Raw genomic sequence first — 18,716 nt, 5'->3', positions numbered from 1 at the left:
GTATGTGTAGGTCTCTTTCTGAGCTCTCTAAAAGTCCATTGATCATGCTGTCTCTTCCTATGCCAACATCACAATATCTTAATTCCTACATATTAATAATCAGACCCCATTCCTGCTTTTCTGATTCAAAAGTGTCTTGGCTATTCATCTTATCAAATTCCATGGAAAACCCTGTTTTGACTGGAATTCCATTAAATCTACAAGTCAATGCGTGAAAAATCAACATCTTCACAATATTGTCTTCCTGTCCATGACATGATATACCTGCTTATTTAGATCCTCTTCATAATTCCTTTGTGTAGAGGTCTTGAATTTTTTTGGTTAATTTATTCCTAAATGTGACATTCTCTGACTCTACTATAAATGATGTCATAGTTAGATTTCTAGATGTTTGCTGATGACATACAGAAATGCAATTGAGTTTTGTGTCTTAATCTTATTTTCAGGTACCTTGGTAAACTCTACTATTTCTAATAAGTTGTAGTTTTGAGGGGTTTCTATGCAAAAACATGATCATATTTGTAAATAAGTTTTATTGCCTCCTTTCCAAACATTTTGCTTGTATAATTTATTTTTGTCATACTGTACTTACGGATCCTTCAAGAAAATATTAAATAGAAGTGGTGCTAGTGGGCATCCTTCTCTAGTTTCTTTTTTTTTTTTTTTAACTAGGCAAAGGCTTTATCTTTGTTTTAAACTATTTCCTGGCAATAATTTCCCAATAAATAACTGTATATAATCAATAATTAAAAAGCAGTGCCCAAGGGCCTTGGAATTTATAGACTTACATTTTATCACATATAAAACAAAAATTTTAAAAGCAGTTAAAATTCTTGAAATTTTATTATTTTTTAGAAGCTGAATCAATTCAGTTTGCCTCATTGTTGGAAGCTTCATCAAAATTCTGAACAAGATCACCACTTCCCCAATAGTAAGTGGTACTTTTCCATCCACCTTCTGCCAGTTTCCTTAACACCAAGCTGGTTTAAGACACTGGGTGGCATTTCTGTTAGCTGCTTTATCTCAGCATGGCTGGTAATGGTCAAAGTGTTTGCTGCTAGAGATGTCTAAACACTGGGATTGTTAATGTAGATCACCATTCCTTGGTTTGCAAACATACCTCTTTAGTATCAGAGATATTGCCTATTCCTACTTTCTTTCAGGAAAACTGAAGATTTTTTTTATCATCTGTTGTAACAGATAATGTTTGCTGTATCATCTGGGGGCAGTTCCTTTTTACCAGTGTACAATGGTGCTTGAAATCTGGCAAGTTTTTCATGGTTTGTGAGGGCTTTTTCATTTTATAATGAAAACGAAAGTGGAATTTCGTGAGTGGAAATTAAACTTCGTGGGGTATTGGGGTTGGCACTAGAGGTCTCAGGCAGACCAGCTGCAAGGCCAGTTTCTCACTTTAAAGGGAAAGCTTCTAACATTAGTTAATTCAGAATAATGTTTGTTCTATTTTTTTTTTGGTAATAAAATTAAGGCTTTTCCCTTCTGTTCCTAATTTACTAATCATTTTTTAAAAATCATTGAATTTTATCAAATTCTCCATTGAGGTTATTCTCTTTTCATCTGGTAATGTGCTTAGTTACATATGGATTTTCTAATATGAAACTCTCCTAGCACACCTGGGATAATAAATCTAACTTGGATATGTTGTATCATCTTTGTTATATACACAATCAAATCTGATTTGCTAATATTTTGTTGAGAATTTTTAATGTATATCCTTGAGTGAAATAGTCCTGTAATACATTTTCTTATATTGTTTCTAGTTGTCCAGGTCATGTTGGTTCCAAAGAATAAGAGAGAATTCCTATCAGTTGGCCTTAATAAACAAATGGAATCATGAATAGCCCCTGGGAATCTAAGCTATAAGAAAGTTGAAGAACTTCAGAATTGGCTACTTCTAACTCACTCTGGCCCTCAAAATTTAAAACATAGATACTTATGTCCCATAGCAGATTCTGGACTTTTACCAAGCACCTGAAACGATTCTGATAAAGATCATCTACTGACTATGCTTTTGAAAAACATTACCGTGGTAGGGAAGAGTTCTTGGCTTTCATTTGCTCTTGCAGCAATCCAGAGCTGAGACTAGCTCCACAGCACTACATGGTGGAGATTTTAGTGAAAGAGTTGAAGAGGCAAAATGCCCTTGCTTCCCTATAGCATCCTAGTAGGATGCCCATGGTTTGCAGATGCCCTGGTTTATGCCTATTATTCCAGCATATGAGTAATGTTCCCCTTTTCATTAAAAAAAAAAAAAGTCTCAATTTGGATGTTCTTTTGGAAGCCTTCATGTTATAGTTTCTTTTCTTCTTTATGGGAGGACAGGCCTCAGGCTACCTCAGGCTTATAAGACTCCTCCTCTCCTACTTGAATTCATTCCCCCAGCTCTAAATACTAAGTGAAAAGCAGAGTTTGAGAGGGTATGGAATGTGGAAAACTTATGTTTAAACAAGGCTAAATGTCCTTGCATTTCATGGTATTCAGTTAGTTCACCAGATGCAGAATCTATGTAGGAATTTGGGCCAAAGCCCTAGTTATTAATATTATAAAATTTTATTTTGCCTGTAAAAGTCTATTATAGCCATGGTGAGCTAGAAGAATTCTGGAGTTTAGACCACAGAAGGAAAATAAGATCTTCCTACTACAACTAACACATAATAATAAATAAAATACGTAAATCCTAGATTTTACTCTTCCAGCGTACGCAGGTCCAAGATAAGGCCTCAGGCTGTCACAAATTGAAAGCTGCCAACTGAGGAATAAAGGTAGCCTGAGAGGTACTACTGATACGAAATGTCTAAGTACTAATATCATTTATTTTTCACAATTCTTTTCCTTGAGGACCACAAAACTACCTTCATTTCAACCAAAGTTAATTACAAGCCTATCTATTTTCATAAGTTCAATTTACATGCTAATATTAATGACTAAATAATCTATCCTTACCTTTGAAAGAACAGTTTAAAATAGACATTCAATGAAATGTTATTTCAAATAACTGTATGGAAATGTAAGAACTAGGCTTTTAAACTCTCATTTTAACAATATGAAATAAGATACACCGGCAGTATCTTATGTAAAAAAACTTATAATTTCATTCATACATCAAACAATAAATTTCTGGAATAAACCTGAGCATTAGAGGCATCTACTTCTACATTACTTAGGCTTGAAAACCCTCTCTTTGGTTCCAACACTCCTATCATAATTTTCAATTCTTCCTCCGCAATTTCTTTCTTTTTCTTTCTTTATGGTTCCATTTTACCACTACTGAGTCATCACCACAGCAAGTGCAGCCACTTCTTGAGCACTCACTATGCGCCAGGTGTTGCTGTGAGAGCATTACATGAATTAACTCGTTTAATCCTCATAACAATCTTTTGAGAAAACAAATTTTATCCCTAACTATATAGATGAGAAAAATGAAGCACAGAGAAGGTAAGCTGATAACTGGCAGCACTGGTATTTGAACCTAAGTGGTCATTTTAACCATTCATTAGAGCTGTTGTTCACAAATCACCTCACACCTTCAAAAATCTGCCACCTGGTTACATAATCTCATCTCTCTTCTTTTTGAATTCACTTAACATACCGAGTCTAGACAATCTCTATAACTAAAACATTTTCCCGTTCAATTATCTAGTTTACCTAAAATTAGTTTTAAAATACAGATCAAATGTGTGCAAACCAGGGGTCCAAGATTTTCTTTATACCCATCCTCTTTTCTGGCCTCATCAGTCATTTCACCCATCACACAAACACTAAGCTGGAGGTGATCTGGACTGCATTTTTATCCTCTCCCAGGGCCTAATACAATGCCTGAACATAACAGCTGTCAGAAATGTTTGCTAGATTAGTAATTCAAAGACTTTATGGTTCTTCTGATACCTAGCTGTAGGTTACTATTATGCCAGGGTTCCTGGTGTTAACGAAGAAATCTACTATTTCCTTTACAATAGTAAAATAGCATTGTTTAAAAATTCAAAAATTCACCCATGACAACATAAGCCATTTCAGAACACTCAAATCAATTTTTTCTCTTTTCTTTAGCAAAATAGTAGCAACTGATAGTTATTTCCAACACTGTGATTAAAAACATGAAAGTATTTTTAATACTACCAAAAATTTTATTACTAACCTGTTGAGGAGTAATGGTATCTCTATAACTTGGTAAGATTTTTAGGGTGACACTTCCACTAATATTTTTCAGTAATTCTTGTAATTCCTTTGGATTATTTCCAACCTCATGGCCATTGACTTCTTTAATTATATCTCCCACATGAAGTAGACCTTGTCGATCTATCATTCCCCCATGAAGGATTCGGGCAATTACCAGATCATTATTTTCAACCCTAAATGTCACACCCTATGAAAAATAAGAAACAGATTTCTCATTTATTAGGGAGAAATGCTTAAATATTGATGAGCATATGTAAGAAAATAATTCTAAAACTAGGTAAAATGAATCATTCTTACTTTTCCCATGTTCTCTCCTGTCTCAATATTTCACTCCCATTAAACTGTGTACTAGTATAGTTTATTACACTAGTGGATAGGATGTATCTTACAGGCTAAATGGAAACTCAAGAGAGCAGGAAAAGGTATTTGTGCATTCTGATGGACTTATTCCTGGCTTTTCCTTTTTTGCACTCACTGTTCTTATAGTCAGGATCCAGAAGTAATAATTTTACCAAGGAACAGTAAACTTCACTACTTAGAGAGTCCTAGTATGGCTTCAATTTTTAATAACAACTTCTTTTTATATTTTGATACTGTCAGTATTTCTTCAAAGGGTAGTTCATGTCTTCAAAGGGTAGGAAGAAACATAATAGTCATCTTCTGAAATTTTTTGCTACCCCTTGCCATATTTCTACTTCTAGCTCAGTTTAACTTTTCATTTTAGTTTAATTTTGCAGGCTAAACCAAGTTGAGAAAGCATCAGCTGTGTCTTTATACACAGGCCAAACAAGAATACAGTTTTCATAACATTATGAAAAGGAAAAAAAATGAAACAGAGTAGTGACTGAACCACAAATTATGTCATATTTCAGATTTAATAGGGCACTGATTTATCTATACTCACCAATGGTTCCCCAGCTCTTTTGTGAATACCAAGAATACGAATGGCATCTACTGGTAATAACTGATTGTTGATAGAAGAATTATTCATTTCTGGGCTTGACGGAGGTGAATCATAACACTTTGATGCCACAATATCATGGGCCTCCAACAGTGACTATAAGGAGTCAAAATAGCCTGTGGTTATTTATGATATGTGGATGAAATTTGTTACTAAAAGTACTTTGTTATTTCATTACTCCAATGGAGTACTAAAAATTTCCAAGGCACATGGTATTAAATTCCCAAATATCAGGTTGATCAAATAAATATATAATTTTAAGAGATATAAAAATATAGTTTTATTATCATCAAACAATATCATATTCCTTCTTTGAGATATGAAGAGACTGACAGAGTTTAGTGATGCTTTTTAAAAACTGGCAAGTTCACCGGAAACTGAACCTAGGTTTCCAGTCTGGTGCAATGAAGGTACTGGATTTTATTGCCACCACTGTCATCATATCATTCAATATTTACCATCAATCCTATTTACTAAAATACCATAAAAATTCAAATTCAAATGACATTTTTACCTAACATTGCTATGTTAGTAATATGATATACTTTTTATATGTAGAAAACGTCTGTTAAAAGATGTCCAATAGAAAATGGATAAATATTAGCATCTTATATCAGTGACAAAAAAATTTATATTACCAATAAAGGTTTTAGTTTATAAAAGGAACATTTTTTGAGCAAAAAAACAAGTCGGTAATAGTCCTGAATATAACATATTTTTTTTACCTCCTATACTTACTATGTATGTGCTATCAGCATGGGTGGTTTTGATCTAGCTTTCTAGGAATTTTTTTTTTTTTTTTTTTTTTTTTGGAGACAGAATCTCACTCTGTCACCTAGGCTGCAGTGCAGTGGTGTGATCTCAGCTCACTGCAACCCCCACTTCCCGGGTTCAAGTGATTCTCCTGCCTCAGCCTCCCAAGTAGCTGGGACTACAGGCACATGCCACCATGCCCAGCTAATTTTTTGTATTTTTAGTAGAGACGGGGTTTCACCGTGTTAGTCAGGATGGTCTCGATCTCCTGATCTCATGATCCGCCCACCTCGGCCTCCCAAGGAATTTCTTAATACTTAAATGTTAATTTTTTTTTCATTTCTTATCCTAAAAGAATAATTTTTAGGGCAGGCGCAGTGGCTCATGCCTGTAATCCCAGCAGTTTGGGAGGCCAAGGCAGGTGGATCATGTGAGGTCAGGAGTTCAAGACTAGCCTGGCCAACATGGCAAAACTCTGTCTCTACTAAAAACACAAAAAATTAGCTGGGCGTGGTGGTGTGTGCCTGTAATCCCAGCTACTCGGGAGGCTGAGGCAGGAGCACTGCTTGAACCCGGGAGGCAGAGGTTGCAGTGAGCCGAGATTGTACCATTGTACTCCAGCCTGGGCAACAAGAGTGAAACTGTGTCTCAAAAAAAAAAAAAAAAAAAGAATAATTTTTACTGCAACTGTGCATATTCAACATAAAGATAAGTTAACATTCTTGAGGGGCTGGATAGAATTCAAGTTCAAAAACAATAAATCAAAATAGAAAGAAGCAAATATTAACAGGTTCGGGAAAAAAGCAATCAGGATAATTGGTCATTTCTGGTCATTTCATAAAACAATTTGTGAAACACTGGAGAAAAAAATTCAATAGAACAACTCACAAATCCATATGTAAGGATTCTTCCTATAAATGCTGGAAGTTGCTAACCTGCGCTGCTTAGTTTTCCACCCTATATCCTCCTTTGGCAGTTTCATTTACTCCTGTGACTTGAGCCACTACTTATGCATTGACAACTCTTAAATTTCTATCTCTAGTTCAGAACTCTCATGTGCTTCAGATTTTTATAGTAAAAATTTGCCCACAACTCGTCAAAGTCATGGCAATTTGAAAATCAAAAGTAGGGATTGTAAAGGATTAAAACATTGAATAAAAAATCCATAGATCCACAATGCTATTTTAAAAAATAGACTGAAAAAACTCATTTGTTACCACTTGAAACTGCAATTTTAAACAGCTCTTCACTTTGAAACTTAGTAAAAGGAAGGATCAAGTACATTCCTGCCTCTTCAGTAGAAATGCACTAAGCAGCCCAGTTGATGAGAAGCTCTCCATTATGGAAGAATACTAGCTAATAATGTAGAAAAGAAAAACGTCATTTTGCAACCTCTAATGAAAATTCTGATTTACAACCCAAAAGCTAGAATAAGATGAGAAATAACAAAAATTAGAGCTGAGCTGAAGAAAACTGAGACACAAAAAACCTTTCAAAAGATCAATGAGGCTGGGCATGATGGCTCACGCCTGTAATCCCAGCACTTTGGGAGGCCGAGGTGGGCAGATCACCTGAGGTCAGGAGTTCAAGACCAGCCTGGCCAACATAGTGAAACACTGTCTCTACTAAAAATACAAAAATTAGCTGGGTGTCACGGCACGTGACTGTAGTCCCAGCTACTTGGGAGGCTGAGGCAGGAGAATTGCTTGAACCTGGGAGGTGGAGGTTGCAGAGAACCGAGATCGTGCCACTGCACTCCAACCTGGGCAACACAGTGACTCCATCTCAAAAAAAAAAAAAATTAAATTAAATTAAATTAAAACAACAACAACAACAACAACAAAAAATCAATGAATCCAGGAGTTGGTTTTTTGAAAAAATTAATAAAATAGACAAGCCACTAGCTAGACTAATAAAGAAGAAAAGAGAGGAGAGCCAAATAAACACAATTAGAAATGATGAAGGGAATGTTACTACTGAACCCACAGAAATAAAAACAACCATGAGAAGCTACTATGAACACTTCCATGCACACAAACCAGAAAACCTAGAAGAGAAATTCCTAGACATATACAACCTCCGAAGACTGAGCCAGGAATAAATTGATTCCCTGAATAGACCAATAACAACCTCCGAAATTGAATCAGTAATAAATAGTCTATCAACCAAAAAAAGCCTGGGACCTGATGGATTCACAGCTGAATGCTATCAGATGTACAAATAAGAGATGGTACCATTCCTACAGAAAAGCTATTCCAAAAAACTGAGGAGGAACTCCTCCCCAACTAATTCTATGAGGGCAGCCTCATCTTTATATCAAAACCTGGCAGAAACACAACAGAAAAAGAAAACTTTAGGCCAATATCCTTGACAAACATTAATGCCAAAATCCTCAACAAAATACTTGCAAACCAAGTCAATCGGCACATCAAAAAGCTAATCCACCATGATCAAGTAGCCTTCATCCCCAGAATGCAAGGTCTGTTCAACATTTGCAAATCAATAAATGTTATTCATCACATAAACAGAACTAAAGACAAAAACTACATAATTACCTCAATAGAGCAGAAAAGGCTTCCAATAAAATTCAACAACCCTTCATGTTAAAAATTATCAATTAACTAGGTATTAAAGGAACATACCTCAAAATAATAAAAGCCATCTATGACAAACCCACAGCCAACATTATACTGAATGGGCAAAAGCTGGAAGCACTCCCCTTGAAAACCAGCACAAGACAAGGATGCCTTCTCTCACCACTTCTATTCAACATAGTATTAGAAGTCCCAGCCAGAGCAATCAGGCAAGAGAAACAAATACAGGGCATCCAGATAGGATGAGAGGAAGACAAACTATTTCTGTTTGCAGATGACATAATTCTGTATATAGAAAACCCCATAGTCTCAGCCCAAAATCTCCTCCAGCTGATAACTTCAGCCAAGGATACAAAGTCCTTTGTATCCTTCCGAAGGATAAAATTTTGCAGGATACAAAATCAATGTATGAAAATCACTAGCATTCATATACACCAACAACAGCCAAAGGAAGAGCCAAATCAGAAAGGCAATCCCATTCACAACTGCCACAAAAAGAATAAATTACCTAGGAACATAGCTAACCAGGGAGGTGAAAGATTTCTACAATGAGAATTACAAAACACTGCTCAAAGAAATCAGAGAAGACACAAACAAATGGAGAAACATCCCGTGCTCATGGATAGGAAGAACCAATATTATTAAAATGGCTACACTGCCCAAAGCAATTTACAGAGTCAATGCTATTCCTATCAAACTACCAATGACATTCTTCACAGAACTAGAAAAAAATATTTTAAAGTTCATATGGAACCAAAAAAGGGCCCGAATAGCCAAGGCAATCTTAAGCAAAAAGAACAAAGCTGGGGGCATCACATTACCCAACTTCAAACTATACTACAAGGCCACAGTAACCAAAACAGCATGATACTGGTACAAAAACAGGCACATAGACCAGTGGAACAGAAAAGAGAGCTTAGAAATAAGGCTGCACATCTACGACTATCTGATCTTTGACAAAGCTGACAAAAACAAACAACGGGGAAAAGACTCCCTATTCAATAAATGGTGCTGGGATAACCAGCTAGCCATATGCAGAAGATTGAAGCTCAGCCCCTTCTTTACATAGTACACAAAAATCAACTCGAGATGGATTAAAGACTTAAATGTAAAAACCCCAGAAGACAACCTGCGCAATACCATCCTGGCCATAGGAATGGGCAAAGATTTCACAACAAAGACATCAAAAGCAATCACAACAAAAGCCAATATTGACAAATGAGACCTAATTAAACTGAAGAGCTTCTGCACAGCAAAAGAAACTATCAACAGAGTAAAGAGCCTACAGAATGTGAGAAAACATTTGCAAACGATGCATCTGACAAATGTCTAGTATCCAGCATCTATAAGGACCTTAAACAAATTTACAAGTTCTTTGCCCATTTAAGTGGGCAAAGAACATGAACAGACACTTCTCAAAAGAAGACATACATGTGGCCAACAAGCATATGAAAAAAAGCTCAATATCACTGATCGTTAGAGAAACGCAAATCAAAACCACAATGAGACACCATCTCACACCAGTCAGAATGGCTATTATTAAAAGGTCAAAAAATACCAGATGCTGTTAAGGTTGCAGAGAAAAGGGAACACTCGTACCTTCTTGGTGGGAATGTATATTAGGCTCAACCACTGTAGAAAGCAGTATGGAGATTCATCAAAGAGCTAAAAGCAGAACTACCATTTGACCCAGCAATTCCATTACTGGGTATATACCCAGAGGAATATAAATCTTCCTACCATAAAGACATGCATGCAAATGTTCATTGCAGCACTATTCACAATAGCAAAGACACGAATCAACCTAAATGCCTGTCAATGATAGATTGGATAAAGAAAATGTGATATATACATATACACACACACACACACACACACACACATACATACACACACACACACACCATGGAATACCAAAAAACCTTTCAAAAGATCAATGAGGTTGGGCAGCCATAAAAATGAGACCATGTCTTTTGTGGCAACATGAATGGAGCTGGAGGCTATTATCCTTAGCAAACTAACGCAGGAACAGAAAACCAAATACTGCATGTTCTCACTTGTAAGTGGGAGCTAAATGGTAAGAACTTATGAACACCAAGAAGAGAAAAACAGAGACTGGGGTCTACCTGAGTGGGGAGGGTGGGAGAAGGGAGAGAAATAGACAAGATAACTATTGAGTACTGGGCTTAATATCCGTGTGGTAAAATAATATGTACAACAAACCCCCATTACATGTGTTTACCTATGCAACAAACCTTTACATGTACCCCTAATCCTAAAACAAAAGTAAAAAAAAAAAAGAAAATATTGATTTAGGCAAGGATTATTAACTTGTGTTTATCAGTAGGTACATGGTTGATAGAGAACAGAATTTGTATAATGTTAAGATAAAAACACAATTGATTACTTCCCAGTAATCAAAGAAAGGATTAGGCCATCACCACCTTTAATGAAAGGACCAATCTCAGCCCTGTGGTGGGCCAAAAGGTATTACATATCTTCTAATATAGTTTAATTCATGTTGCATCGTATCACTTAAGATGTATTCTAGCTCCAAATAATCAACTTGAATCATCAACTTTTTAGATAGAACTTCTGTTTATAGGAAATAGAAGAAATAACATCAACACCACACGGAAGTAACTAAACAAATCCGGGGGGTGGAACATTCTGCAGGACAATAGCCTGGTCTTTTCAATAGGTCAATGTCATAATCAAGGGGAAAAGGTATGGTGCAACCAGCTGCCACACATGGACCTAAACTGGACACTTATATGTACAAACCACCTGTAAATAATATTGTGGTATCAAATGGAGAAGTCTGAATATGGTGTGTGTATTATATGAGATGGAAGTTCACTGAAACAGAAAATTAGAAATCAATAACTAAAAAAAAGAGTAAGTTAAAACAGTTTGTGCAAAATCTCAAATTAGTAAAAAAAATTATATATGTACATTTGTGCATAGAAAAATATGGATGAATATGCGCTAAGAGTACAATAGTGATCTGGGTAGAAGAAAAGCAATGTCTTCATTTTTGTATTTTTATTTGCTGGTATTCTAAAATTTTTATATGCTACACTTCATATAATGTATGTGCTTATATATTTATTAAATTACAAATATTTACTAATAATATGTAGCATTCCTGAAAACCTAGATGCTTCCAATGTATCACAAACCTAAGGTGGCCAGTTTCCTTAACATAAGTATGTCCAAAACATTTTCTTCTAGTGTTCCTTACCTCATTGAACAGCCATCGTTTAAGTCATAAATTGTGTTATCAACTTCCCACATCTCTCTTCTACAACTGTCATATGCAACCAATCACTATATCCTGTTGATTTTATTCATTAAAACTTGAAAGTCTTTAAATTTCTATCTATACGTACTGCCATCATAATTTCTTGCCTTGGAACTTAACCATCTCGTTTCGCAAACCTGACCTTTCCCTGGTTAATACCCAACCCATCCTCCTTTCCTATTCATTTCCCCCTCCACACCTAAAGTTTCCCATTGTCCTTATGATAAAGTCCAAATAACTCAGTATGCCTTTATAAGGACTCAATCAACGGGGACCTGCACAGGAGATGTCTCTGAGATATGTGTCCATATTTCTTTTGTACCTAAGACACTAATTTATGTCGGAACCATCTCACTATAAACCTTCATATTTTGCAGTAACATTGTTGAAGAGTCACATAAAATCTTTGGCTGAGAAAGAGCAAAAGGCTGTTACCATTTGATTTTCAGTGCTAAGATTTGCAGGGGAAAGCAGGTGACATTTACTTTATTTTATCCCAGCACCATTCTTTTTCCACCAAAATGCAGTGTCCCAGTCATAAATCAAGTTACCATATACGGCTGGATGTATTTATCGGGGATTTCCATTCTTTTCAATGAGTTAATTTTTCTAACACCTTCCCCAATACCACACTGTCTTAATTATTATACGTTTACAAGAAATCTTTCCTGCCTTTTCTCTTCTGAAATGCATTCTTCTTTGTAAAACTGATGAACTCTTTATTGGTACAGGCCATTGCTAAAATCATACTTATTTCTGTACCTGTGGAGATTATGTTATACAACAGTTTCTATACTTCACAGCTCTCTATGTTCCATGGTCACTGACTGCACAACAATCTTGAGAAGCAATACTAAAAAGTATTGACTAAGAAACAGAATGGGAGTGAGGAACAAAAAAATCCATTATCATAGTGAGGAAAATGGCTCCAGCATGTGGTCTGATGGTGAATTAAGGTTGTTTTCTTTAACGGCACAAAGAAAAATCCATTGTGATGTATTTCTGTAACAGTGTACATTTATGTAGCATTATAGTTACATATGTCTGTTTATATATCCTCAGCATATGAGGACATTAAAATACCAAGGTTGGAATTTACATACTTACCTATTATAGCCCTAAATAATCTTTGAAGAAAACATCACCTTCAACTGGAAAGTAAAGGAGAATACTTTGGGAATACAGGGAACTTGAGAGTTGAGTGATAGGGAAAGTTACCTGGAAGTGAGGTTCTTTGAGTATACCAACCAGTTCTGCCACATTTTCATCCACATTTATTAGAGGAGTGATGTCTTCAAGAATTTCATTGACTAATTCCAAGTTATTGTCACTGACAGCTTCTAGTTTGGAATCTTCTAGCCTCTCATGAGCCTGAAAAAATAAGAGTATATTAAAGTAGTAATACTTATTTGTTATTTGCACCGGACCACAGTTTATTTCTTTTTCGTAAAGTTTTAAAATATATTACTTGGAGATTTAATTCATGTAAACCAAATTTAATATTTCAACCAGAGGCAATATATAGAAGTTACAGTAAGTATATCATGCAATATAATAAATCTTGGCCTCTAGTTCTATCCTGAAAGTCATGAAAAACTCATTTTTATAACTAAACCATGAAAAAACTGGACAAGTCACCTAACTATTTACAAAACCTATTACAGTTCCTTACCACCAAGAGAATTTCCTAATGACTTCCTAGGGTCAAGGCTCAAACTCTAGATGTTATTGTTACATTTTATTAAAATAAATGATTAAGCATAATAAAAACAAGGAATAGGAATGTAATAATTATATGTTAATATTTTTTAAAATGATAAAAATAATTTTGGAAACCCCAGAATCTGGAAGCTCCTATCTTCCAATGTTGAAAATCAGTGGGAAAAAAAAGTCAATTTAGAGCAAGTGGCCCTTAAACTGGATTTTAAAAGACTATATAATTTAATCAGGGAAATGATCATCTGTCTTTATAAGTAAAGTTGTTTTTTTCTTAATCTCACAATCTTTTCCACAGAAAATAGACCATCAACCACACTGTCACAGAAAGTAAGTAATTCTTTTTTTTTTTTTTTTTTTTTGAGATGGAGTCTCGCACTGTTGCCCAGGCTGGAGTGCAGTGGCGCGACCTCGGCTCACTGCAAGCTCCGCCTCCCGGGTTCACGCCATTCTCCTGCCTCAGCCTCCCAAGTAGCTGGGACTACAGGTACCCGCCACCAAGCCTGGCTAATTTTTTGTATTTTTAGTAGAGACAGGGTTTCACCATGTTAGCCAGGATGGTCTTGATCTCCTGACCTTGTGATCCGCCCGCCTTGGCCCCCAAAGTGCTGGGATTACAGGCATGAGCCACCGCGCCTGGCCGAAAGTAATTCTAATCATCCTTTCATAGTAGGAGTAAAGCCGAGTGTTAAGTTCAAACTGAGAATGAACACTAAGCAGGCTCTAACTTTTAAGCATTCCTTGCTTTTCTGATAAATGGTTGTTATATAATTTTGAAGACAGGAAAAGCGTAATTATTAAAATTTAATTCATAAACAAAACCATGTAAGATAGCAAATCTTATATTTTAAGATCCATTTCAAGGATTGCTAAAGAAAAATCCACATTTCAAGTGGTAACAGTATCAACTAAACTTTTTCAGATACCTAAACTATAATACTTTAGATGTTATTTTTACCATAGAGTGGATCCTTCAGAGTCCAAATAAAACATTCTAATTTTTAAAAGACAATTTTTCGTGCTTAAATCTATTTTTTCTAGGTAATTCACAGGAGTAAAATAAGTTCTTAAGTGGAAAAGAAAGCTATATATTAAGCAAGATTTTAAAGAAAGACCTTAAAAGAAGAAATTCTAAAACTCATATGAAATACCGAGAAAGAAGAAAAAACTCTTACTAAACAAAAAGAAAAATATCAAAAGACCAAAAGTAATTGAAATAGAGGAAGAAGTTTTATGAGATTTAGATTAAAAAAATTAAACTACAGTGGCTCATGTCTGTAATCCCAGCACTTTGGAAGGCCAAGATGGGCAGATCACTTGAGCTCAGGAGTTTGAGACCAGCCTGCCCAACATGGTGAAACCCCATCTCTACTAAGAATACAAAAATTAGGCAGGCGTGGTGGTGGACGCCTGTAATCCCAGTTACCCAGGAGGCTGAGGCAGGAGAACTGCTTGAACCCAGGAGGCGGAGGTTGCCGTGAGCCGAGATCATGCCACTGCACTCCAGCGTGGGTGACAGAGACTCTGTCTCAAAAAAAAAAAAAAAAAAAATAGACTAGAAAATGCCACAAAAAATGAAAACGGGTAAATTTGTAATTTTCTTAACATATAATACAAGCCAGATAAGGATGAGAAGATGAGGACACTCAATATTTATCATAAAAAGACTATCACCATTGGAAAAAAAAAAAAACAGAAAATAATCTACAGAATTAGTTAACTCATGAAATAAGCTAGAATTGCCAATTGTTTAGATAGAAATATTTGCTGCAATAAACAGCCACTACCTGATTTAGCATCTTTAACCTTGTAATACTCCAATTCTTTTAACGTAGTATAAAATGAAAGCTTCAAAGGAAAAAAAAAGGAAGGAAAGAACCTTAACATCTATTGAAGGGCTTTTTTTTCTGCGTTGGATACTATATTCTAAGTAGTGTGTGTGTGCATGTGTGTATTCAGCAAAGGTAGGTATATTATACTCACACTATGGACGAAGAAACTGATGCAAAAAAAGGTGAAGTGATTTGCGTGAGTTCACGTTACTGGTGAATGGCAGAGTCAGGTAGTCTAATACCAAGACTTGAACTCTCATCTACTAAAGCTTACTTTACTTCATCTTTATATAGAGAGCCACTCTAACATTAAATTGCAGTTAATTATTCAATCCAATAAATGATGCATTATTCTCATTCACTTAAATGTATGACATACATCTCAGTCAGTCTAATTTAGTTGTTGCTGATTAGCATGGCTCCTCCAGTCTAGATGTGTTAATTCCATTACACCATATCTATCCTCACAGTTATTTTATACTTCTATGGTTCAGAATACCACTCGTCCCTTTGACTTTCACTCCTTTGCTCTAAGTAAGAGCTATAAAGACCATTTATTTCTTCAGGAAAATGTTATATGATCAGCAACAGTACTTTAGACAACAGTAGTCCTTGGTTTAATTCAGGACTTTAGGAGAAGTAAAGGAACAGAAATGATCAATGACTTGAAAACTCCATTCCTTAGTATGTGTATTAACCTAATGCTTCCAAATTGGGTGAGGAGAAGTAGGAATGTGGAAAGACTAATGGCAAGGGGTTGGGGGTCAGGGGAGAGTCATGTGAGAACGCAGAATCATGTTAGAAAAAGAACCCAAAAACATCTGAAGATTTTTTCATATCAGCCTCACAGTTTGGTTCTATGGAAGAAGAGAATCTCACTAGAAAATACAGAAATTGAAGGGAGAAAAAAGGGTTTTTTAGAAACTGCAGCTATAAATATATTAACATGGAAAACCAACATACTTGGATTCAACTGGGATGAATTTTACTTTTTCTAAGAAAGAAAATGCAGGTCCACATTTATTAATATATAGCTTTTTAAGCTCTGAGATGTTGTCAAAAACTTGGAATCTCTAATTCACTTTAAGGTCAGATTTTTTTTATTAGCTTTCAAGAGGCAAGTACCAACTTAAATTTAACTAATCAAACTAAAAAAGACAAAGGAAACACACACAAAAAAATAACCAGAGGAGCAAGTGAGCCATATACTATTTAAATAAATAAATCTTGTTTTCTTTTTTTAAATTAAAGAGCACTATTGCAACACTAGCATAACTCAATAAAAATATATTTCACTTGCCACAAGTGGTTGGAAGAACATTCTATGACTGGCATTGAGTATTTGCAGCTGATACAAATATGGCCTAGCCTTCTTAAATATCCAGTTCTGAGAATTTTATTCACCACTGCACCTTTGAGAAATGAACTTCAGAGAAGAAAATGTTCTTTTAGAACTTCTGGGTATTTCACTCAAGGACACTCCAACCATGCTTGCAAACAAAAGTTGTGGGCTATATCTAAAGTGACAAATACTATTTTCTAATAACAATCATATTATTGTTACGTGTAGAAACCTGGTCTTTCTAAAACACAAGGGCCGTATCACAAATTCTGTTTCTATCTTTTGAGAAAAGAGCTATGTATGTAGCAGTTACTTATTATTTCTTGAAAAAGCTAAGTAAATGGGAAATAAGTTTGGCTGTGATCAAGCACCACCCTCTTCTTTTATTCTAGAGACCTAAAACTCAAGATCAACACAGGCTCACTAATACTCAAAAATAAAAAAGAATTTTTGAGCAGAAAGTAGAAATGAGACAGAGAGAATGGAGAACTCAATTTCTATTTTGTTTCTGCATACATTATATCAAAAAGGATGAGCTTTGCTCTGAAAAAAAAAAAAAGATGAGTAAGTATAAGTAAATCAGAATGGAATTCTCTAGTGAGTAAAAAACATATCAGAAATTGCCTAGTTAACCAAAATACAAATTCCGAGATTAGATAAGTTACATATCAAGGTACTCAGGAAACTTCTAAATAGCACTGCTGAGCTTCTCTTAAATATATCTGTAGAATCAGGAGAACCACACAGATGTCAAAAAACCAGAAAAGGGAATCTGTTAAATTTTTAAAAGAAAAAAGAACATTTTAAAAGCTTGGCTTTAATAGTATTCAGAGGAAATACAAAATAACCTTTTTATAACCTTTGAGTGGGAAAGATCTTTCTAACTATAACACAAAATCTGAAAGATACATACATTATTTCAAAAAAGGCCCAATAAAATTAACTTAATGAACGTTTTAAATTTCTCATCAAAAATCGACAAAGTCAAAATACAAATGACAAACTAGGGTCAAAACACAAATCATATTCAAGACAGAAAGCTAATTTCCCTACTTACGAAGGACTTCTACAAATCAATAAGAAAAAGATCAACAACTCATTAAGAGAACTAGGTGAAGAGTTTGAGCAAAGAAATTCACAGAAAGAAAAATTTAGGAACCTATCTTTAAAAATTTAATTTTATATTTCTAATTGATACATATTGTACATATTTATGGTGTACAACGTGATGTTTCAATGCATGTATATACATAGTATAATGATCAAATGGGGTAATTACCATATCCATTATTTTAAATATTTATTTCTTTGGGATGCCAACATTTACAATCTTCTCTTCTAGCTATCTTGAAATATGTATTACATAGTTATTTGCAACAGTCACCTACTGTGTATCAAATATCTCTTAAACATATGAAAAGACACACAACTTCACTCAGAAGTACAAACTGAAACTATAATGAAATACTACCTTTTCTCTTTATCAGATTGGCAGAGATAAAAATTCTGATAACACATCATGCTAATGAGAATATGGGAGAAGACAGGCACTTTGACATATTTTTTCTAGTGGGAACATACACTGGTAAGCAAATTCACCATATCCACCAAAATTACAGTGATACTTTTTTTTTTTTTTTTTTTGAGATAGAGTTTTGCTCTTGTTGCCCAGGCTGGAGTGCAATGATGTGATCTCGGCTCACTGCAACCTCCACCTCCCGGGTTCAAGCGATTCTCCTGCCTCAGCCTCCTGAGTAGCTGGAATTACAGGCATGCGCCACCATGCCTGGCTAATTTTTGTATTTTTAGTAGAGACAGGGTTTCTCCATGTTGGTCAGGCTGGACTCGAACTCTTGACCTCAGGTGATCCGCCCGCCTCAGCTTCCCAAAGTGCTAGGATTATAGGCATGAGCCACCGCGCCCGGCCTTACAGTGATTCTTTTCAGATCTATCCTAAAAAGGTGTGTGTGTGTGTGTGTGTGTGTGTGTGTGTGCGCGTACAAAATAACATGTAGCAAGA

At 35.3% G+C, this 18,716-nt stretch overlaps 1 protein-coding gene across 9 annotated transcripts in view; it reads right to left on the bottom strand.

Annotated features, from left to right (window-relative positions):
• PALS2 (protein associated with LIN7 2, MAGUK p55 family member) overlaps positions 1 to 18,716 on the bottom strand; it is a 120,413-nt gene that overhangs the window by 39,272 nt on the left and 62,425 nt on the right. For all 9 annotated transcript variants that reach the window (XR_010134617.1, XM_031012878.3, XM_031012877.3 and 6 more), the window contains 3 exons: positions 13,025 to 13,177; positions 5,099 to 5,251; positions 4,154 to 4,381 (listed from right to left, as the gene is read on the bottom strand). Coding sequence is in view for 8 of the 9 variants with exons in the window: in XM_031012878.3 (XP_030868738.1) it covers positions 4,154 to 4,381; positions 5,099 to 5,251; positions 13,025 to 13,177 (534 nt within the window). In the remaining variant the exon portion in view is untranslated. The remainder of the gene's footprint in view (positions 1 to 4,153; positions 4,382 to 5,098; positions 5,252 to 13,024; positions 13,178 to 18,716) is intronic.

The sequence above is a fragment of the Gorilla gorilla genome, chromosome 6, assembly GCF_029281585.2.
Source record: "Gorilla gorilla gorilla isolate KB3781 chromosome 6, NHGRI_mGorGor1-v2.1_pri, whole genome shotgun sequence".
NCBI lineage: Eukaryota > Metazoa > Chordata > Mammalia > Primates > Hominidae > Gorilla > Gorilla gorilla.
Note: the sequence above shows the minus strand (reverse complement) of the source record. Positions and strands in the feature narration are given on the sequence as shown.